The sequence below is a fragment of the Malaclemys terrapin genome, chromosome 4 (genome assembly GCF_027887155.1).
Source record: "Malaclemys terrapin pileata isolate rMalTer1 chromosome 4, rMalTer1.hap1, whole genome shotgun sequence".
NCBI classification, from domain to species: domain Eukaryota; kingdom Metazoa; phylum Chordata; order Testudines; family Emydidae; genus Malaclemys; species Malaclemys terrapin.
The window spans coordinates 71,759,586-71,782,614 of record NC_071508.1 but is presented as its reverse complement, the minus strand read 5'-3'; the positions used below and the strand labels follow the sequence as shown (position 1 = coordinate 71,782,614).

The following is a 23,029-nucleotide window of genomic DNA, read 5'->3' as shown; positions in this document are numbered from 1 at the left end:
GGAACATGAAGTTTTTCACTTGCTATGGCCCATGCAGTACAGGGAAGTCCCTCAGGCTACTGCTCAAGTGGGTCCACAGTCCTGGATCATCCAAACTTAAGGAACTAAACTCAGCAGCAGCTCCACCACACTCTTCTCTGATCTACACTTTTCTTCAGGAATGTGCATGGTTACATCCATTTGAGATGGAGATATGGATGCTGCAGTAGCTGCCAGGTCACCTGCACTCTAACTGGAAGATCAGGCATCTCTTCACCACTCACATCCTCACTAGGGCCGGAAGGCTCACTGTGAACATTTGTGTCTATGTATCTCAACGGAGCTCCTTGCTTAGATAGAAAAGCTTCTTTGTTTTCTTTCTTTTTCTGAATGCTGCCCCAGAGGGATGTTTTCTTCTTTCACTCATGACTGCTGTTCTCTGCCAGCTATAGTGGCTCTCAACACTCAATTGAAGGGGACGAATAAGCAGGCTGGTAGCAGGGCCTGAGTGAGGGAAGATATCAGCATCTTAAGGGCCTAACTGGCTCCTACTACTTCAGTTGACTGCCTGTTCTCCTCAAGTGGGTTCAGGGAAGCAGCAGGAAACAGGAAGTTCCCTGAGAAGTTGGTGTTAATTAGTCCAGGCTCCTGGGGGTGCTAGAGAGGTACATAAGAGGCTCCTCCTCCTCTCTCTCCCTGCAGCTCCTGCTGCTTTCTGTTATTCTCTCTTACCTTTTCTCCTGCCTGCCTGTTATGTCTCTTGTGCCCTCCTTCCTCCAGCACTCCACCATTTCTGTGCATCTAGAGCAGAAAGAATACATATGGACCAGCAGCAGACACCATTTTCTACACTCTGGGTCCTAGTGGTGTCCTGCCCCGCACAGTTGGCACCTGAGGTGGCCGCCTCAGTTCACCTCATGGTAAGGCCAGCCCTGAGTGTGGATCACCTTTAAAGAATGGGAAGCAAGTAGGATCAGGCCTCTCTTCCCAGTGGTGTTGGAGGAGAGAGTTTGCACCCTCTTAAGTGAAGGGGCAGCAGCAGACATTGTGTCCCTGCCTGTTTGGAAGTCCTGATTAGCACAGTGCACCATATCTCATGGTGCAGCCATGTAACTTTACTTAGAGCTCTGTTTAAAATGGCCGTAAGAAACATATTTAACATGAAAGAGGTGACTAGACAATAGTATACATATACAGTGTGGTCAAATTAATATTTTATGAGATCCTTTGCTTTTGTGTTTCCTGATAATTTGTGATTTTAACAGTGTGCCTTTAAAGTTACTCTCACACCAATTTTTACATTTAATTTCCTTTGTATTTTAAGGAGAACAGTGAATAATTAAAAAAAAATCCAAATTATTCAAACTGCAGTACGTACAAAAGTCACTTACAAGTTCATTGACTCCACAAGTGGCACTTAACTAGCTGTGTTTGCACGCACAGTACATTCTTGTTTAAGTAAACATGAGTAGATGTAGGACAGAACTTTGAAATCTGCCTAAAGTTGGGCTCCTAAATCCATATTAAGGCATTTAAACGAGTGACCTGGGTTTCAGAAGTGTTGAGCACTAATTTTACTATGCGCTTTGCACTTTTGAAAAATCAGCCCATATATATAGGTGTCTAATTATGGACTTAGGAACCTAACTTTAGATCGCCCCCACTTTTAAAAAAAAAATCTTGGTGTTAAAGTCTTTTTTCTACGGTGCACTCTCACTATATAGTTTTCAAAGGGGTATGTTTTGGTTAAATAATGGATAGATAGATTTCAAAACTTGCAAAGACTCATCTCTATTGAGGACTGTGTCTCTGATTTTTTGTGAGTATGTCAGGTTTCAGATTTCACTTCTCTTTCAGTAGCCATGGTTTTACAAAAAAAAAAAAAAAAAAAAAAAAGTAGTGAAAAATTTTCTTTTAAGTGTGTTTAGTTTATTCAGTACCCCATAACTCAAAAACAACTCAATAAGATTTCTTTTAAACTTTTCAAAAACCTTAGATAGTTGTACAGGAGTACTTGTGGCACCTTAGAGACTAACAAATTTATTAGAGCATAAGCTTTCGTGGACTACAGCCCACTTAGAAGTGGGCTGTAGTCCACGAAAGCTTATGCGAAGTGGGCTGTAGTCCACGAAAGCTTATGCTCTAATAAATTTGTTAGTCTCTAAGGTGCCACAAGTACTCCTGTTCTTCTTTTTGCGGATACAGACTAACACGGCTGTTACTCTGAAACCTTAGATAGTTGTGAATCTGTGTGTGAAATCAGGGAATTACAATACACATTGTATTGCAATTTCTCAGTTATAATGATTGTGACTGCACAACCACTGTAATATAAAGATGTAAATGTATACGTATTTGCATACATATTTCTCCTGATGACTCTTTTGGAGTTAAATCACTCTTATTTTCTGGTTTTAATGATGAATGGTCTGGGGCATCTTGGTGCATCCTTCTTTGTATCACATATTGACCTATTGTCCCTTGATCATCTCCTAAATTTAAGGAGTCATTAACCTTTTTGGTGGAGGTAAAGGATATCATCTCCAAGACCACTCCATGGAACAGCTAATGGGGCTGGAGGAAAGGGTAATTCCAAGCGTGTTCAAATATCACCTTACATCAAATGAGCTGGCAGCAGAGGGTTAGCCTCAGAATGACCATGAGGTCTGTAGAGACTGTTCAAGACACAGGTCAAACTTGACTTATTTTTATAATGAAAATCAAACTTTGTTCCTCAGTTTCTTAAGTTTGCCCCTCTTTCAAACATGCTGTCATAAAAAAAAAATCAAGCTTTTCACTACTTGAAGTATATTCTGTACCTTTTGAACTGCAGTTTGCTCTCTTTCCTCAAACTCTTAGAAATGGCAGTAAGTGTTTCAGTGTAGTGAGTGAAAGGTAGAGTCTTTAGTCTGCTCTCAGAACTGCCTTTCATTTCCTCAAACAGAAACTAGATTCTAAGTTGAATTCATTCACTTAATAATTCTAGATAGTCTATTATTAGTCATGTGCCATTTAAATCACCTGTGTGTAACTTTCATTGTGCACGGGGACAAATGCAGAGCACAATGCCCAGCCAAGTGCTGGGCAGATGTTTTAGAGGACGTAAAGGAGAAGAATATTCCTCGGCCTATGATGTGGAACCTCTGTCGCCTCTTCCACAGAACCATCCCTATGTGGGGAGTGGGGAACAGGAAGATCTCCATAGAAGATTCTCCTCTGACATATTTCCACCTTGGATCCAACCACATTCTGTCCCCCCATGCTTTGTCTTCCCTTCTGCATATCCCCTTCATTTTTAATGCCTGCAGAACTTCCTCTGAGGAAGGGGCTAGTTTTACCCTTAAGTGCATGGGTTAAGCCTTTGTTCAGTGTGTTTTTCATGAATCGTATCCATTACCCACTTGCATATGCTAATATGCCATTGGAAGGTTCAGCACCAGTTGTGCTTCTCAAGTGCTTCTTGCTTATGTTTTTATTACACAATATGTAAAATTTAGAGCAAACCCCTGCTTTCTTTTTCTCACTGTTGGAAAACTGTTTTTTTATGGTATAGGAGCTGCAGATGCTGCTCTATTGTGATCTAAAAGTTCTCTCTCTGGTTTTATTAGCTTTGTAAACCTCACTTTTTTACTTCAGAAAGATCAGCAGCCTCTTCATGAGATGATCCTTTCTCTAGGTAGCTTGCTTATTATTTGCAAGTGCTTAAAAATGGACATTCTGATCAGGTTGTGGTTGTAAGATTGTTAGATGTAAAATATTGTGGCCTCTTTGGAACAGGGATTGTTATTCCTCTGCGATGTGCCCAGTGCCGAGCACTTTGTAAATGCTAAATAAATAATAATAAACACATCAAGCCAAATACTTGTCTGTACCAAGGTGCACTTAATATTTTTGTTATTCTTTGATTGTTCTTAAAAATATCTTTAAAAGAACATTTTTGTCAACTAAAATATGAACTAAAGATTCTGAATGGGGCTGCAAGGAGGCAACTGAGGGCAGAATTTGGCTCCTATGTGGTAGTTAGGTTGGGTATGGGGTATTCTAATGTGAGAGGCTGAAAATAGCAATAGGAGTTTGGAGAAGAAGGTGCCAGAAGAATGTGGCATTTGTAGGCATTTAGTTATAGGCCAGGTCTATGCTACATACCTATATTGGTATAACTACATTGCTCAGGAGTGTGAAAAATCCACATCCCTGAGTGATGTAGTTATACCAACATAACCCCGTGTATAGACAGTGCTATGTCAGTTGGAGAGCTTCTCTTGCAGACATAGCTAGCACCTCATTGGGAGGTTGATTAACTACGCTGACCACTGTAGCGCAGTATGTGAAGACAAGCCCAGAGATACTGAAATAGTGCCGCAAATGTTGTGAGAAGCTGGACAACAAAGAGTTTAAGTCATCTATTAGCCAGCCAGAAGCAGAAAAGGTGTTAATGGGCTGCTCTACCTTGAATGGTCCCTTATAATGCAACAAGTTTCAGAGGGGTATAATATGTGGGTATAATATGTGGTAACTACTTATGATGAACAATCTGTTCAACTTTGCATTTGCTGTGACACTGACAGTTCCTTTCCCAGATCTGAAGAAGAGCTCTGTGTGGTTCAAAAGCTTGTCTCTCTCACCAACAATAGATCTAATAAAAGATATTACCTCACCCACCTTGTCTCTTGGAGCAGAACAGACAGAGTGCAAGCAGGATTTGTTCTGGGGTGAGCCCTTGTGGAAGGAAGTGTTTATTGCAGATTAGAAAGAGGGTTGATAATGGACAGAGAAGTGAAAACTATTTTAGAAAAGGGAAAAGTTAATTGGAAACTATTTTAAATAGGAAGCAGCTCCACATTGTTAAACATAATCACAGTGGAACCTAGGAAATTCCTTACGTGGAAAACTGGCTTTATTTTATGGAGAATAGGGTTTGAAAATCTGTGATGTAAAAGAACTGTAAAGCAATATTAAGTCTTACTTATTTGAGCCATAAGTTCAGAGAAGTCTGAATATAATGTGTCTTATATGAGAGGCAGTTAGTATCTATAATACCCTTCAGAGCTTTTATAGAGAGGACATGGTGCCCAATTTTTGACCAAAAATCTAGTCGAAAAGAAGACCTAGCAGTGTCCAGTCAGATGTACTGACCATACAAAAATCCAGATACTGCAGGGCGAGGGGAGATTCCAGATCATTAACCTATGCCAGCCCCTGCTTAGCCAGTGCTGTCTCCAACCTGCAGCCAGGCTCCTTGTCAGGCTGCAACATCTCCCATGCTCCCAGAGCAGAGGGAGCCTAGGTAGGGGAGGGAGGGAGGTGGAGAAGATCCAGTGAGCGACATGGGAGTGGGAAAGAGAAGCAAGTGACGGAGGCGAGGTCTTGGGGGAAAAGGGGAGCAGGGGCAGAGACTTGGAGGAAGAGGTGGAGAAGGAGATGGGGCCTCGAGGAAAGAGGCAGAGCAGGGACGGGGCATTGGAGGAAGAGGCAGAGAAGGGACGGGGCCTCACGGTCCAATTATGATTCTATGATTCTATGAACTATTAGAAAGGTGGCAATCCTGGAGCCAAGGTTCTGGAATAGTAAAGTATCTCATTTTACCCAACATCTGATCATAGAATCATAGAATATCTGGGTGGGAAGGGACCTCAGGAGGTCATTTAGTCCAACCCCCTGCTCAAAGCAGGACCAATCCCCAACTAAATCATCCCAGCCAGGGCTTTGTCAAGCCTGAGCTTAAAAACCTCTAAGGAAGGAGATTCCACCACCTCCCTAGGTAACCCATTCCAGTGCTTCATCCTCCTCCTAGTGAAAAAGTTTTTCCTAATATCCAACCTAAACCTCCCCCACTGCAACTTGAGACCATTACTCCTTGTTCTGTCATCTGGTACCACTGAGAACAGTCTAGATCCATTCTCTTTGGAACCCCCCTTCAGGTAGTTGAAAGCAGCTATCAAATCCCCCCTCATTCTTCTCTTCTGCAGACTAAACAATCCCAGTTCCCTCAGCCTCTCCTCATAAGTCATGTGCTCCAGCCCCCTAATCATTTTTGTTGCCCTCTGCTGGACTCTCTCCAATTTTTCCACATCCTTCTTGTAGTGTGGGGCCCAAAACTGAACACAGTACTCATTTGGAGTACTGTGTGCAGTTCTGGTCTCCCATGTTTAAAAAAGATGAACTCAAACTGGAACGGGTACAGAGAAGGGCCACTAGGATGATCAGAGGAATGGAAAACCTGTCGTATGAAAGGAGACTCGAGGAGCTCGGGTTGTTTAGCCTAACCAAAAGAAGGCTGAGGGGGGATATGATTGCTCTCTTTAAATATATCAGAGGAGTAAATACCAGGGAGGGAGATGAATTATTTCAGCTCAGTACTAATGTGGACACGAGAACGAATGGATATAAACTGGCCGTGGGGAAATTTAGGCTTGAAATTAGACGAAGGTTTCTAACCGTCAGAGGGGTGAAATATTGGAACAGCCTTCCGAGGGAAACGGTGGGGGCGAAGGACCTGTCTGGCTTTAAGATTAAGCTAGATAAGTTTATGGAGGGAATGGTTTAATGGGATAACATGATTTTAGTCAAATGAACAGCGTGCCATCGCTGGTAAATAGTATCAATGGCCAATGAGGGTCTGGCTGGAGAATCTTGCCTACACGCTCGGGGTTCTACTGATCGCCATATTTGGGGTCGGGAAGGAATTTTCCTCCAGGGTAGATTGGCAGAGGCTCTGGAGGTTTTTCGCCTTCCTCCGCAGCATGGGGCAGGGGTCGCTAGCTGGAGGATTCTATGCTACTTGAAGTCTCTAAACCACAGGATTTGGGGACTTCAACAGCAGAGTCAAGGGAAAAGGGTTGGGACGGCTTTGTGGCCTGCATCATGCGGGAGGTCAGACTAGATGATCATAATGGTCCCTTCTGACCTTAAAGTCTATGAGTCTATGAGTCTATGAGATGAGGCCTCACCAATGTCAGATAGAGAGGAATGATCACGTCCCTCGATCTTCTGGCAATGCCCCTACTTATACAGCCCAAAATGCCGTTAGCCTTCTTGGCAACAAGGGCACACTGTTGACTCATATTCAGCTTCTCATCCACAGTAACCCCTAGGTCCTTTTCGGCAGAACTGCTGCCTAGCCATTTGGTCCCTAGTCTGTAGCAGTGCATGGGATTCTTCCGTCCTAAGTGCAGGACTCTGCACTTGTCCTTGTTGAACCTCATCAGATTTCTTTTGGCCCAATCCTCTAATTTGTCTAGGTCCCTCTGTATCCTATCCCTACCCTCCAGCGTATCTACCACTCCTCCCAGTTTAGTGTCATCTGCAAACTTGCTGAGAGTGCAGTCCACACCATCCTCTAGATCATTAATGAAGATATTGAACAAAACTGGCCCCAGGACCGACCCTGCCATTCCTCTTTGTAAAACATCATGTTCCCTGAATCTTTTCCTGTTTCTCTTTTTTAATGTACAGCTTCCCCTAATCAGGCTAAAGCCTTTTGCCAGTGTGACCTGAGAGTTGTGCAGTGTGGCGGAGGTTTATATTTGCATGGTTATCATTATTTATTATTTGTATTGCAGTCGTGCCTAGGAGTGGCATGAGGAATGTAGTACTCTCTCTCCCTTTCAACAGGAGATGTTTGATCATTCACAAAAATCATGTGGAGTCCTCTTTTAGATATTAGTTTAATAATTTATAGCTGGAACATGAATTAAAATAATATTCCCAGTGCAGTCTCCCCCGCCCCCTTCCAGCCCTGATTTCTACATCATTTACTGTATGAGTCATTGTTGAGAAGGTGGATATTACTTCTCAAACGCCATTCTTTCTGTTAAATCAAATGTTTTTATCTTAGCAAGTAGAGCTGGACTAAGGGCAGGTGTACACTTAAAACACTGCATTGGCTCAGCTGCACTGCTGAAGCACATAAGCGAAGATGCTCCTATGCAGACGGGAGAGCTTCTCCCATCGGTCTATTTAGTCCTCCTTCCTGAGAGGTGGTAGCCATGTCAGTGGGAGAAGCTCTCCCATCGACATAGCGCTGTCTACCGGGGGGGGGGGGGGAGGTAAGTCAGTATAACTACGTCATTTGGAGGTGTGGATTTTTCACATCCCAGCGTGAGTTATACCAATACAGGATTATACTTTAGATGTGACCTAATGGAACATCTACACTTAAAATGCTACAGTGTAGACACTACCTACACTGACAGGAGGGATTCTCCCGTTAGTGTAGGTAATCCATCTCCATCGACCAAATGAACAGGCATTGACGAAGGTGTTAAGGCTTGTCATATATGGCAATAATACAGGCCACGTCAAGTGAAAGAGCTCACGTTGGTGGCACAGGAAAAATTTCTTTTTGTTGGCTGGGAAAAAAATATGCACTTGCCCTAGACTATATTATTCTCACTTCCCTGAGATAGCCTTACTAGAAGATACTACCACTAAACAAGTGATTGAGTATATAAAATCAAATGCTTTTTGTTCTATAATAATGCCATGAACAAAAACCCTCTGTACAAACAACTGTTTACACTTTCAAAACCCAGATGTATGAAACAGCCCTTTAAGATGTGAGACTCAAGACCCCAAATGAGAGACAACAATAAATAAAAGCAGGAAGCTTGAACTGTATATAGTCAATTTCTTCCGCACAGCTTGGGTTTCCCATAGCATCGATTAGTTCCTGGAGGATAGGTCCATCAATGGCTATTAGCCAGGATGGGCAGGGATGCAACCCCATGCTCTGATTGTCCCTAGCTTCTGTTTACCAGAACCTGGGAATGGATGACAGGGGAAAGATCACTTGATGATCGCCTGTTCTGTTCATTCCCTCTGAAGCACCTGGCATTGGCCACTTTTGGAAGCCAGGATACTGGGCTAGATGGAACATGGTCTAACCCAGTACGGTTATTCATATGGTCTTATGTTTTTAGTTTAATCATTTTATAATTTCTGGTGCCAGTGTTCAAGCAGTGAAATAACACCAGTTTCCCGTGGGATGTGTACAGATTTGTGTGTAAATAATGATATATCCTATAATGTGTTATATTTTAAAGAATAAATCCACTCTTTGCCTCTTTCATGTGTGCCCTTCCCTGAAGTGTGAAAAACACTGTAAAGTGCTTACCTAAAGCGCAAAGTTCTCTGCTCCAATACAAAGTATTCACAGAAAATGGAAATCTGCTCTCGCAGCCTATTGTCCCTGCTGTTTCCTGAAGCAAAGCAATATTGAGTGGGAAGAGGGGTGGGAGCTGAGTGAGGTAGCAGAACAATTTTGTGGAAGGTAAGAGAACAGAGACTGGTAGTGCTCAAAGAGCTGTTTGCAGTCTTTTGCATTAATCCTGCTATCCCTTCCGCCAACACACACTCCCCTGGAAGTGAAGTGAAGTGAAAGAAAAGGTTTGTGAAAGGTTCCATAGGATAAGCTGTCTGGTGTTCCTTGTTTTGATCCAATCCAAGAAGCTTTGCCTGGCTTATTGAGGAGAAAGGTTCAACTCGGACAGTGAATTCCATTAACACCTGTGAGGAGTTGAAGTGAGTTGCCTTTGGTGGAATGAGAGTGTTCCTGCTCCTGAGACATCCCTCTGTTTAGGTTTAGAGAAACTTTGGGTCTGCAATTGCTTTATGCAGGTCTCATATAACCTGAAACTTCAGCTTAGGATCTCTGTGTTAGACTGTATTTTATAAGAAGCACTCAGTTTGCTGTCCCCATAGAGTTTTAACCGCTGCTTCTATTTAAAATTGTTTCCTGTTTTACTGCACCTTCTAGCTGCACCTATCTGCCAACATGGATCCATTTGAATGTAGAACTGTCAAAAATCTTAGTTGAAGCGTGCATGTTCTAGCAGGAATGCCAAGGGCACATTCTAAGGCCTCAGGGATCTGGGGGAATGAGCGTTGTAGGACATTTGAAGCGTTGAGGAGTAATCGCACTTTTTTTTTTTTTTTGGTGTAAGCGATATGCCATCCTGGAATTGTTCTTAGATTCAGAGTGGTGCTGGTTGTATTCACCACCTCATTGAGAACTGGAAGCACTAATTGCTTATATCAGATCCAGTTGCTAGTAAATAGGTGACACTAAAAACCAGATCAATACCACCAAGGCCCTTCATAGACATCAATTAGCTACCTTCATGGAATAAGGGTTACACGTGGATCTGCTCTGTAGACTCAAAGTTGGCATTGTTCAGTCTCAGTATTACAAGTCCCAATAATTCAAAATGATGAGACACTCCTCTCCAAAAACTATAATCTTGATATTGACTTAAAAATTATGATGAATAAATATATCACTTTTTTCTTGGTCCATGTCATATTGTCTGCAGTGGCTCGCAACTGTGAGTGCCAACCTCAGAGCAAACTATCAAAAAGCAGGGCAGACTCCCCAGACTGGTTGTACATTCTATAATTAGATTTCACCAACCCAATATACAAATGTGAACTCCTGAAGCACTATAACGAACTCCTGAAGCACTATAACTGTCTTACCATGGAGTCACAGACTGTCCTTTTGAGCACCCATGCAAGCTGGACTTAGTGATAGTGGTTGACATACACAAATGATCACAAAAGATTCAGGTTCTTTCTAGTCCCAAGAGACCTGTCATTTACCCCAGTTCAATTTGTACCACAAATCTCACAATGAAGACCATGCTTATAGCCATTAGCTAAGGATTATTAACTAAGGATTTATTAACTAAGAAAAAGAAATGAGAGAGTTATTTACAGGTTAAAACAGGCAACATATATACAGAAATGAGTTACAGTATATAGCTCCAAAAGATGACAGAGATGTAGTAATCTGTCAGCACTGAATGCCCTGGGGATATGTACTTTTGTTTCCTAGCTCCAGCCCTGTGAGAGACTATACAGCAGAGATGAAGAATTTTCATGTCAGCTATCTTTATTTCCTTCTTCCAGAATACAAGCTCATGCGATGAGCTTCCTCGTATGTAGCACCTTCATGGGTGTGAGAGGGCCATTAACACAGGGCTTGTCTACACTGGCAAGTTTCTACACAGTAAAGCAGTTTTTTGCGCTCAAACTGCAGATGTGTACACGCTGCCAAGCCACTTTGTGCACAGAAACTCCTCAGTTGCAGCGCTGCAAAAAACCCACCTCGACGAGAGTCGTGAGGCTATTTGTGCAGAGGCTCAAGTGCTCTATTGCCAGTGTAGACACTTGATTGCTTTCTGCGCTGTAATTGGCCTCCAGAGCTGTCCCATAATGCCTCAAGTGACTGCTTTGCTCATTGTTTTGAACTCAGCTGCCCTGGAGACATGTGCCCCTCCCCTTTCAAAGCACTGTTTCTGACAGCCTTTGGGTGCTGTGCTGATCTGCTCTAGGACACACAGCAAACCATTAATGTAGAATGCTTGCCTTAGGACTGGTTGCTTCCTGCCACTGTCTGAACTTACAAGACAGCATGCTGACATGCTCTCTGTCCCCCAAAACACAGTGCTCTCTCACCCCACATACTCCCTGTCACATACTCTTCTCTCCTCCCCCCCTACTTCAGTTGAAAAGCAGCCGGCAATGTAGTAGGATGCCCATGGAACTATGGGATTGGGAAACCTGCATCATGTGACTCTGTGCCTGCCCTATGAGGCATTGCAAACCCTTCCCAAAGCACCCTGTGGCCAGTTGCACAGTGGGATAGCTACCACAATGCACTGCTGTCTTTGCCATTGCAAGATCTGCTAATGTGAATGCGCTCCAGTGTCACAAGGAGCACAGTGTGGACATGCAACAGCAGTTTAATTCCAGCATTTTAATAAAAGTGGTACAATTTGTGGCACAGAAACTTGACAGTGTAGACATACCCTTAGTCTTCATATTGTGATGTTTCACAATGGCCCACTTACTTTTGATAGTCTTTCTTGATGAGCAGGAGAACCATTCTTCCTGCCTGGGTTACAAATTCAGAGCAGACATTTGTATAGTTATAAAGCAAAGCTTCCATGTTACCTTATAGCATGGGATACAGACATTACATGTAAGATTAATACATAGAGCAACTTGCAGTCACTTCATAGAGACTAAACACATCTTTACAAGTCTAACATCTATCTTCAACAATACTAACTTGTAGGTGAGCTGGACTGGTTTCCAGAAATGAATTTATCAGTACTCAGCTGATGCCTAAAGTCTGTGTTTGGGGGAAATTCAACTTCCCTCCATTTCTGTGTGATCATTTTGGGTTGAAAATTCAACCTTAAATGGACATGGATAGATGTGTCTCCCCACTGGCTGCTCAGATGGGGGGTCCACTTACCCTCGCCCAATCTGTATATTGTGGGAGATGCTATTTTCTGCCCTCTCCATCTTCCTTTCCATCAGTCCTGCCTCCTTTGCCTGCAACTGACCCCACTTTCCCCTCCTTGCCTTTTATCATCTCACCTGCCATCCACCTTCTGTCTCCATTTTCTTCCTGCACTTCATCTTCGTCATCTTCTTGGTTTTATTTATTATTTGTATTTACCATAGTGCATAGGACACCCAGACACAGACCAGGACCCCACTGTGTCAGGTACTGTACAAACAGAGGACAAAAAGATGGTCCCATCCCCAAAGAGCTTACAATTCTAAGTATAATATGAAACAACAATGAATATAGACAGATAAGGGAGTACAAGGAAGCAGGGAGACAATATTGGTCAGCATGATAGGCAGTGGTCTCAGCACACCAGTGGCTTAACCATTGTCAAGTTTTTTGTAGGCATCATAGCAGAGGAAAGTTTGAAGGAGGATAATGAGATAGCTTTGTAGATGTTCCCAAGCATGAAGGGCAGCATCGGAGAAAGCACAGACGTGCTCATTTGAAAATTTAGCAAGTGGCCAATAGAGGCTGGCACCAGAGGCTGATTGGTGGCAAGAGTTGATATTGTGATACTGACTGAGAAATTATAGAGGAGGATAGGCCAGGAAGTGCCTTGAAAGTGAAGACAAGAAGCTTAAATTTGATAGGATTAGAGAAGAAGGAGCTAGTGGAGGGATTGATATAGTTGAAGCAGTGGACTAGGCAGGCTGGTGAGTCAGCAGCATAGAGATGGTAGTTGAATATGTATTTACAGATGAGATTACGCAGAGATAAAGTGTAGAGGGAAAAGAGAAAGGGACCAAGGACAGAGTCCTGTGGAACCCCCACAGAAAGCTGGAGAGGGGATAAGGAGGATCTTCCAAAGGATTTGCTGAAGGAGTGATTAGAGAGGTCAGATGAGAACCAGGAGAGGACAGAGTTACAGAAGTCAAGGGAGGATGAAGATTTCATGAAGAAGACATGGTCAGTGGCAATGAAGGTGGTTGAAAGGTCAAAGAGGGTGACGATGGAGTAGTTGTTCTGAGCTCTGGCTAGGAAGGGGTCATTAGAGACTTTGGCAAGAGTGGATTCAGTGGGGAGCAAGGGACAGAAGATTGATTGGAGAGGGTCTAGGATGGAATCGGAGGAAAGGAACTCCAGACAACAATTAGAAACAGAATGTTCAATGATTTGAGAGATGAGAGGGAGAAGAGAGATGAGGGCAGTAGTTGGAGAGGCAAGTTGGGTAAATAATGGTGTGGGTTTTTTTTAAAGAAGGAAGAGACAAAAGCATGCTTGTATTGTGAGGGGGAAAAGTCAAGGAAGAGTGAGAGGTTAAGGAGAAGAATAACTGAGGGGATGCGGCCGGTTGCAAGGAATGGGATGGGGTTACCAGGGCAAGTGAAGGGGTTAGAGAAAGAGAGAAGCTGATAAATTTCTGTGATTGTGACCAGGGAAGAAGGAGGAGAGAGTAATAGGAGGGGAAGGAGGAAAAGAAGGCAAGCCAAGAGGGAAGGGAGATGTATTTTGTCAATTTTCTCTTGGAAGAAATCTGTGAGATCCTGTGCAGAGAGAGCAGTGGAGTCAGGAGGAAGGGAGGGTTGAGAAGTGAGTCAGAAATGGCATATAGGTGACTGGGATTGCAGATATGGGTTTCTGTGGGAGAAGTAGGAGAAGTAAGAGTTGTTCAGCAAGGAAAATGGTAGAACAGAATGTGGAGAGAATGAATTTGTAGTGGAGGAAGTTGGACTGGTCACAAAATTTCTTCCAGACATGCTCTGCCCTGTGAGAGCAGGAGCTGAGGAAGTGGCTGTTGGAGGAGGAGCCAGGTCTGGGGGATGATAGGGGAGACCTTGAAATGGGACAGAGGGACAAAAAAGCATGGAGAGACTCAACAATCATATTTATGAAAGAAAGGGAAGAGAGGGCAGAGAGAAGAGGGCTGAGAGCAGTGAAAAGCTGATGGACTGGAGGTCAGGGAAAAGCTGAGTGATGGGGTTGGGGGGGTGGGTGGGGCTGACGAATGATGCTGAAAGAAATAAGTTGACAGTCGTAGAGGAGGAACTCACCAACAGAAAGATTAGAGAAAGAGCAGCCTGTCTCCTGAAGTCTGTCTTCCAGGACCCCGTGACAATCTAGGAAAATATTTGTAATATCTTTTATGAATATTATGTGTGACTTAGTTTCCCTGTTCAATTTTGTATGCTGCCTGACTGAATGTATAGAGCTAAATCAAAGGAGCCTATAAGGAGGTTGTTACAGAACCTAGCAAGAAGGTTGGCACGATGACAGAGATAACTCGCCTCATATAAGTAGCTTCAAAGGAGTTAAGATAACAGTGACTGGGCTATCAGTTGGTGGGAGAATTCACCTCGCTAGCTCCATCTAGGATAAGCCTGAGATCAGAAGAGGATGTAAGCCCTAAAAGACCCTAGAAAAGGATGGTTTTTGGTGGGTGAACTGAGAAAGGCAGATCAGAATGTGTCAGTTTGACTGAGACACTTGGAGACAGAGGGAGAAGGCTGTAAACAGTGTGGGGGTGTTCCTCCCAACTCAGAAATGGGGAATAAGCCACACCTGCCTGAGCTATGGTTGAGGTAGCATTTAGGTAAGGGAATATGGATGCAGGCTTCTGTTTTAAATCTACTTCTCTAAGCGCTGTATACCATTAGTCAAAATAAATCATGCTTTGTTTTGAAGAGGCTGTTACTGTATCACTGTAAACGTATGCTGTCACAGACTCCAAAGGAGAAACCCTTGCAGGGTTCAGTCCCAGATGGACCTGCTGAATTAGTCGTGGTTGGTACCAGGGGGCTGTAACCCAGGTCCTGAGCTGAGAGTGGGCAAAATGTGGAATTCCACTCCACTAGAGGTAAAGGCCTGAGGCATGACACCTGTGGTGGATGCACTCAGAGAGACCCCAAAAAGGAACAACAGTATAGTTCGCCCACCACGTCCCTTCTTCTCCTTCTCCCCTCCCACTATTCTCCCGAGCACAATATTCTTTCTCCTTGCCCCCCATGTTCCCTGACCCCTATAATTTCCGTATGTATCCTAACAGTAGCCCAGGTAAGTATTTGAAGCACGTCTCAAAAAACTGCAGTTTGTACCAGTTGCAAAGAAAAACAAACTGAGATGTGATTCCCAATGAACCACGCGTGAAAAATACCATAGTAGAGTTGGATTTATGCCAGTATTCATAAGCCGACCATATTCCTTCAGCAAATGATTGTGTGATGCTATCATGGCAGCTTAGCTATTACGTTTCTTGCCAGGCAACAAGGATGAATAGAGGATACCTAAGTATCAGTGTCAACTGGTCTTTAATTTGAGGAATAATTGGCAGAATCAGAGCCAAACATTCATTGCAATCCCCTAAATTGCGGTTTGTGAGCAGGTCAGCTTGCCACACAAATAATATACAGGGCCAGACACTGCTAGTAACTCCTATTTCTATAGGGCAAAATCTTGAGATATGCTGATGACCAGCTGAGCGCCTGCAATGCCCAGTGGAATTAATGGAGAATTGGAAGTCCTTCATGCCTCTCAGGATCTAAGAATGTTTTTCACTGATGGGAATATTTCCCCCAAATGGAGAAACTGATTTAGAAAAAAAGCATTGCCACATAAACCCATAAAGTGGTAAATTTTGCACTTGATTTAGCCATTTGAATGATTTGGTTAAATATATGAAATCAGAGGTGCACATTTTCAGAACTGCATGGTATCTTGTCAAGTATTGACATGTTTATCATTAATAAATCCATAGTGATCAGTTTTTTACATGAGTGATTTATCTCCAGAGAATTTACAAAATACATAACCTACAGATGCTGCAAAGATGAGTACTATAGAAAGCTGTAAATTAAGTTGATACATCAGATTAAAAAAAGCAATTTCCTTTTCCTGCAAGGTGTCAATTTGTATTTTTCTGTACTGTTCCGTTCTTATTATCTACATATAGAAATGTACGTTGAAGAATATAATTGTTAAGAACATAGAGATCTTCAGAAATGACCTAAACAGAAATTAATGACATGTAGTGAAAAGCTGAGTTCATATTGTTGTGGTCACAGTTAAGGCTGCTATGTGCATTTTGATTTTTTTCTTGTATATGCTCTTCACAAGTCCCAGTGTAGGAGGAGGGTGGGGCATATCAAGGCAAGTGGACGGGCCCACTGTACATATCACTGCTGCCACATAAAGGCAGCTGAGGCCAAGCCGCTGTAATTTAAACCTAAATTATGCTGACGGCTACATGGGTCACCAAACCAAATCAAAATCAAAAGGGTGCTTGAAGTCCCATTAGCCTGCCTTCCCTGGGTTGTACCAAGAGATGCAGCGTACTCACACATGATCTATGAAAGAAGATATGATTTCTAAAGTCTGAGAAAGAACTCAGGATGCCCTATGTTTTTATAGCACCTCTGTGTTTGATGTTGTTAAGGAACAGATGTCTGAAATCTAATCTCCTTGTTAATGCAGTTCTTTGTCTTAGAATTTAATTAAATGTAGATTTTCAGCTTCTTGTGCAGGGAAATGCAGACAGTACCAGATTATTTGTTTAATTTGTTATAGCTGATCTCATTCATTTTGAGCTCAAGTTATATGCTTTCTTCTCTTCCTCTTTGTTTAGAAGAAGTTGGGTAGGTATTGTGAACATAAAAATGAAAGATACCAAGTATTGTGGAATATTTTGCCTTGTGGCTGAGCAAAATTTTCTGCTTTATATGCAAGTGTATATTGTATTACGTTTGTTTTTAATTTCTGTGCACTCTTTGTAGGCTGTCACAATATTACTTATGTGGCTTATTGTTACTTTAGAACGATCTTTATAAATCTCTCATAAGTTTTGTAACATGTTATTTTGTTTGGCTTTACAGAAATGCATTAGATTTAATCCTGAAGCTTCAGTGTGGGTAGCAAAACAACGAATTTTATGCACTTTGAATCAGAGTTTGAAAGATGTCCTGAATTATGGGCTGTTTCAGCCTGCCAGCAACGGGAGAGATGGGAAATTTTTGGATGAGGAACGACTCCTTAGGGAATATCCACAACCAGTGAATAAAGGTGTTCCTTCCTTAGAGGTATTTTAATACAACTGTAATAATTTTAAAGCTTTACTATCTGAAACATTTTTATTTACGGTATGATATGTATATATAGTAAGTCTTATTTGAGGTTTCTAAATGGATGTGAATTGCCAGGTCACTACTCCCGGATTGGGACCCACCATTTGGAAAACACTGCCCTAGGGAACCTTTAGTGGACACTAGCAGGCGCTACATGGACCAATTATGGCACTACACATCAGAGTGTTTTAGAAATCACCCTCCCACCCTCGCCAGTAGTGTGCATTACCCCACTGCTCAGACAAGCCCTTAGCATGAGTAATCTAAATTTTGAGTAAAATTAGGGAAATAGGAGATTACTGTATCTTGAAATGTTTTTATATTAAGGCTATTCCCTAACTCACACAAATTACTCTCTGATTTTATATGTAATTGAGCCAATAATTGCTCAACTTTCTCTTGAGGAAAGGCCAAAAAACTATAGTAGACAGGAAAAATAAGTGGAATTTTTAGGTCTGACATCAATAGATTTACATTGGTGTAAAACTAATGGAAGTGAGAGCCCTACTTACTCTCCCAGTTGAATTCTGAGGGTCAGTCACTGATGTTTCTGCTATAACCCTGAACAAAGTAATAATCACTATATTTAAGTCTATTGTTTTCCCCAGTGCACTTGTTACAATACTGTTTTAACTGTACAGGACTTGCCAGCAGAATTCCTCTATGTGCAATAAATGGGGAAAGGGTCCTTTTTCTCTGCAGAATTCAAGTACATGGCATGTAAAGGATAAAAGTGTTCTGCCTGAAAAGCTGATATTCCGGCCCTATCCAAAAAATACATAGCACTCTTTGAATTCTACCTAGTAAACAAAGATCTATTTTTGTCTCTGTTCACAACATGTAATTACCAGTTCAGAGAAAATTGTAGCATGTTGAGAGCATGAACAGTAGTTACAGTAGAATCTTAATGAACACAAAGAGACTGAAATACCACAAAAAGCTAATATTTAAAAAAGGGGAGAGGGGGCTTTGAACTTCAGACATAATCAAGAAAGATTATGGACCTGATAGTAAAGGGACTTTGTGTAGTGACACACAAGAAGCTTCTCCAACATTACACAGTCATGCAAAAGCTTATTGTTCTAGGGCACACTCTGCCTGGGTCATGGCTCAACCCTCCTGCATTGGTGTACAGGGTGGGGCCAGCAGACCAGAGCAAACAGTCTACTTCATTCATTAGGATGGAGTAGATTATGCATCACAATGAGCAAGGAGCACAATCTCCCCAGCACTCCTTCTTGGGGCACTGCAGCTCCACACTGCCCCTTTACAGGGAGGTGTCATAAATTCCACCATCTAACCTTGTGAGAAGAGAGGTGGGGGTGAAATCTGTGTTTAAAAATACATTTTACATGAAAGCCAATTAATCACAGAAGAGCCATTTAGCATTCTAATGAACTGTAAATTGTGGTGTGCTAGATCAGTGATAAATAAATATCATGGTGTAATGGTGACCCCATGAATTTTCAGCTTCTCTGTCTGCTCTAGCAATAGGCTAACTAGTCAGAATAAAATAATAAATAATAAAATGAAATAAGAACTGGCCTCAGCTGTAACCTTTATGCACATGAATAATCCTTATTCACAGCAGATGTGCCATTAACATCCACAGAACTACTCCTATGAGTACAACAAGGAGTCTGGTGGCACCTTAAAGACTAACAGATTTATTTGGGCATAAGCTTTCGTGAGTAAAAACCTCACTTCTTCGGATGCAACAGGAATGAGTCCTATTTCTGAGATTCAGAAATGTTCTGCTGTGTTTTTGTTTTTTTGTTTTTTTTTAAATACATGTTTTAAATTTTCACATGCCTCTGCAATTCCTTTTTCTGTCTGTGCTGGAAGTGAAAGTGCTGAAATGTCTTTAGGGAAAGCTCTTCACATGGTATTTCCAGTTCATTAGTGTAGATTCAAGGGGCCAAACTCATTCCTCATGTAATTTCATTGACTTCTCTATGCTTATACCAGGTATGAATTTGGCTTATAAGGATTGTAGAATTTCAATAGTACTGTTCCAAGCATTCTAACATCTTGGGGTTTATTTAAACTTAGTCCCAAGCCCCCTTTTTTTTAAGTTTGCCCAAATCTACATTACTGTTAACAGATGCCACATTCTGATAATTTCAGATCTTTTTCACTATTAAATAAAATATGAAATTTTGACTTAATCTATTTGTTTTCCTATCAGTTTCGGTACAAGAAGAGAGTGTATAAGCAATTAAATCTTGATGAAAAACAGCTGGCCAAGCTTCATACAAAGGTATGTCCAATTTGCTGGTGATAAGGGAGAGCATCCATTTTCTGAAAGTACTAAGTCAGATGCACAATGACCCTCTGATTAGAATCCTTTTATTCTAATGACAGTCTAAAAAATACATACAGAGTGCAGCCTGGATAGTTCTAGCATTGATCTTGCAGATCTCTGTTCATGTGAATAGTCCCACTGAAGTCATGGAACTGCTTATATGAGTAAAGCCTGCAGGACTTGGATTTTATATACAATACACCAGGGCTTCTCAGACTTTTTCATGTAGACCACATCTAAACAGAAGTTGTCTCGTGGATGTCTTCCCCTCCCACAACTGACTGGACAACGTGAAGCATCCTTGCAACAACTAAGGCAATTGCTTAAGTGGAAAAGTAATATTTAGAAAAGTATGTATTTTAGCATCTGGAAAATTAGGGGGAGATCTGCTTCAGGTGACTAGCTGAGCAGTCTGCAGACCACCAGTAAGTGTCCATGGACAGTGAGTGGTCCAGTGACTACAATTTGAGAATTTTTCTTACAGTATATTTCATATGTTTGACCAGGGCCGGCGCAACCCATTAGGTGACCTAGGCAGTCGCCTAGGGTGCTACAATTTGGGGGGCGGCGACCGTGGCGGTATTTCGGCGACGGGACCTTCCGCCACCTAGGGCGGCAGAAAAGCTGGCAGTGCTCCTGTGTTTGACTTTGCCATAAATTTACAAGTAATTTTATATGAACTTCATATAATTATATAAACCCAGCAAGTTTTCAATATATCACCAGTTTTATAAATACTGACATACATATCTTTAGAGGCCTTTACAGGTTGGATTAATTATGATCTCCATCTTATCAGTCTAATTTCTTTATGAATAGGACTTCTAGTAATTTTTTCCTGAATGTTGTAAGCAGCATATTCTTGTTTTTAATTTTGACCATTGCATTCCATAGAATCTATGCTCTGATTGAGTACAATTTTAGGGCAGATCCTCAACTAGTGTAAATTGGCACTGTTCTATTAAGGTCAATGGAGCTATGATGATTATACCAGCTGAAGAGCTCAGTCATAACTGGAATATTCTTCATACGATCTGAGGACTTTACAGTCGTCACTCTTTGTTTCAGGCTAATTTGAGAAAATTTATGGATCATGTTTACCATCTCTCAGTGGAAAAAATCACCAAGATGTTGGATCGGGGACTAGATCCTAACTACCATGACCTAGAGAGTGGAGGTAAGAGATTAATGAAATCAACAGCATAAAGCGGTACGCATCCTGGTTTTACTGTATAAACAAAACCAAATTCTACCCGCTGAATCTATTGCCCTTTAAAGTCCCGGTCTTAGCAAAACATATAGTTCCAATATGTGAAGGGGGTAAGTTAATAGTTTATGATATTCTTAGGGCAGTGTTTTATATGTTTTATACTTAAAAGCTAACAAAATATTTTTGAAATATTTGTAAATACTTTTTTTGGTTAAAGTTGCTTGTATTTTTCTCACACACTATATTCTTTTTGTCTTTAGAAACTCCTCTAACTTTGGCAGCTCAGCATGATACTACTCTAGAAGTAATCAAAGCTCTGAAAAATGGAGGGGCACATTTAGATTTCAGAGCCAAAGATGGAATGACAGCTCTGCACAAAGCAGCTAGAGCCAAGAACCAAGTAACCCTCAAGGTAAATTCTTTCAGAGCCAAATTATACATTATTTTATACAGAACAATATATAAGGGAAAATGCTTACCCCTAGGCTTTTGACTTTCAGGATTTGCATTCAACAAAGGGCCCTTTCATTTCAGAGGCTTATGTTTCAGAAGTGATGGTGAAACAGACTTTATGTTTATACTAGAGACCTTAAAGTGGCACAGCTGTACCAATGCAGTTGGGCTGCTGTAAGATCTCTCGTGTAACTGCTCTATGCCGATGGGAGAGAGCTCTCCGGTCGATATAATTTAACCACCCTCAATGAGCGGTGGTAGCTTTGTTGGCAGGAGAAGCTCTCTCACTGACATAACTCTGTGCACACTACCACTTATGCTGGTGAAACTTGTGTTGCTCAGGGATGTGGTTTTTTCACCCCGAGTGATATAAAATTTTGCTGACATAAGTGGTAGTGTAGACATGGCCTTAACCTTGTGCACTGATAAGTGGTGTAAGATCTGTCTGCAGGAAGTGGGAGTAGTGTTATTGCTGTTTATTTGTCTTTGAAAGTGAATGCCAATAGCATGGATTATACATTTTATCTTTTTAATACTGGCCCCTTTTGTTTTTTCTTCCTGCTCTAACTGGTATTGTTGATTATTTTGACATTCTAGATGAAATCTTGTGCTTATGAAATTCCATTACTTCCTTCTGGACAGGATTTCAAATTACACAATATTTTTGGTAAGGTGCACTGCAATTGAAGAGTGGCCAAAAGCCACAACTTTATTAAAACACCCAGTTTCTCAACTCAATAACATGATGGATAGTGGGCAGTCTTTGCTACTCATTCTGTTGCTGGAGCGCCTGCAGATTCTCTGAGTACCAAAGCTAGGACTTCACACAGTGCACCAACTGCCTGAATTACTATGGGCCTTTGGCACTGTGCCATAGCTCTTCTGAGGCTGTCTGTACTGCAGCCCATTCAGCCAGCTTGTATAAACAGTAACAAAAAATGCCTCCTACTAAACAATACTTTGGAAAGGACATTCAATATACAAAGAGTCCTTCAGTTATTTGCTCAGACATGTTCACCATTTATAATTACTTGTAGACCCTTTTAGAGCTTGGAGCATCTCCTAACTACAAGGACAGCTGTGGATTGACACCACTATACCACACCACTGTAGTAGGAGGAGACCCTTATTGTTGTGAACTTTTACTTCATGAACATGCTACAGTCAGCTGCAAAGATGAAAATGGATGGCAAGAGATTCATCAGGTATGAAAAATTACTCTTCATTAGATTTTATATTTACTGCTGCGGGGCTGTGAGGTCAGGAAGAGGCCTAAATCTGCTCAACAGATTGCTTTCCCAGGATTTTGCTTATTGTGTGGGACTCTGTAAAATCTTTTATTGGAAGATATTTAATTTATATATGCAGGGATTTCTTTTTCCTCTGTTTTGTTTAGCACCATGGAATTTGCTGTTAGTGAAGTGAATATCCAGTCTGTTAGAGTTTAGCAGCAGTCAAGCCTCACAGTTTCTATGGACATAGTTGCACAAATTACTGCTCCAGCTGGCTGATCTTGCACATTCCTCTAGCGGACTCTTGGAAGTCTGCATTGTAGCATTCTGTTACGAATGCCCCACTGCAAAAATATTGCCGGATCTTTCTTTTTCAGATGCCACTTTCCATTTTCTTGGTAATGCTGCTTGTTCCTTTATACCAGAAATATC

General features: G+C 41.7%; 1 protein-coding gene across 2 annotated transcripts in view; it reads left to right on the top strand.

The window, feature by feature from the left end:
- Window positions 1–23,029, top strand: part of SHANK2 (SH3 and multiple ankyrin repeat domains 2) — a 638,838-nt gene that overhangs the window by 97,846 nt on the left and 517,963 nt on the right. For both annotated transcript variants that reach the window (XM_054026918.1, XM_054026919.1), the window contains exons 5-9: window positions 17,149–17,352; window positions 19,586–19,657; window positions 20,771–20,879; window positions 21,173–21,324; window positions 22,403–22,570. In XM_054026918.1, the coding sequence (XP_053882893.1) occupies window positions 17,149–17,352; window positions 19,586–19,657; window positions 20,771–20,879; window positions 21,173–21,324; window positions 22,403–22,570 (705 nt within the window). The remainder of the gene's footprint in view (window positions 1–17,148; window positions 17,353–19,585; window positions 19,658–20,770; window positions 20,880–21,172; window positions 21,325–22,402; window positions 22,571–23,029) is intronic.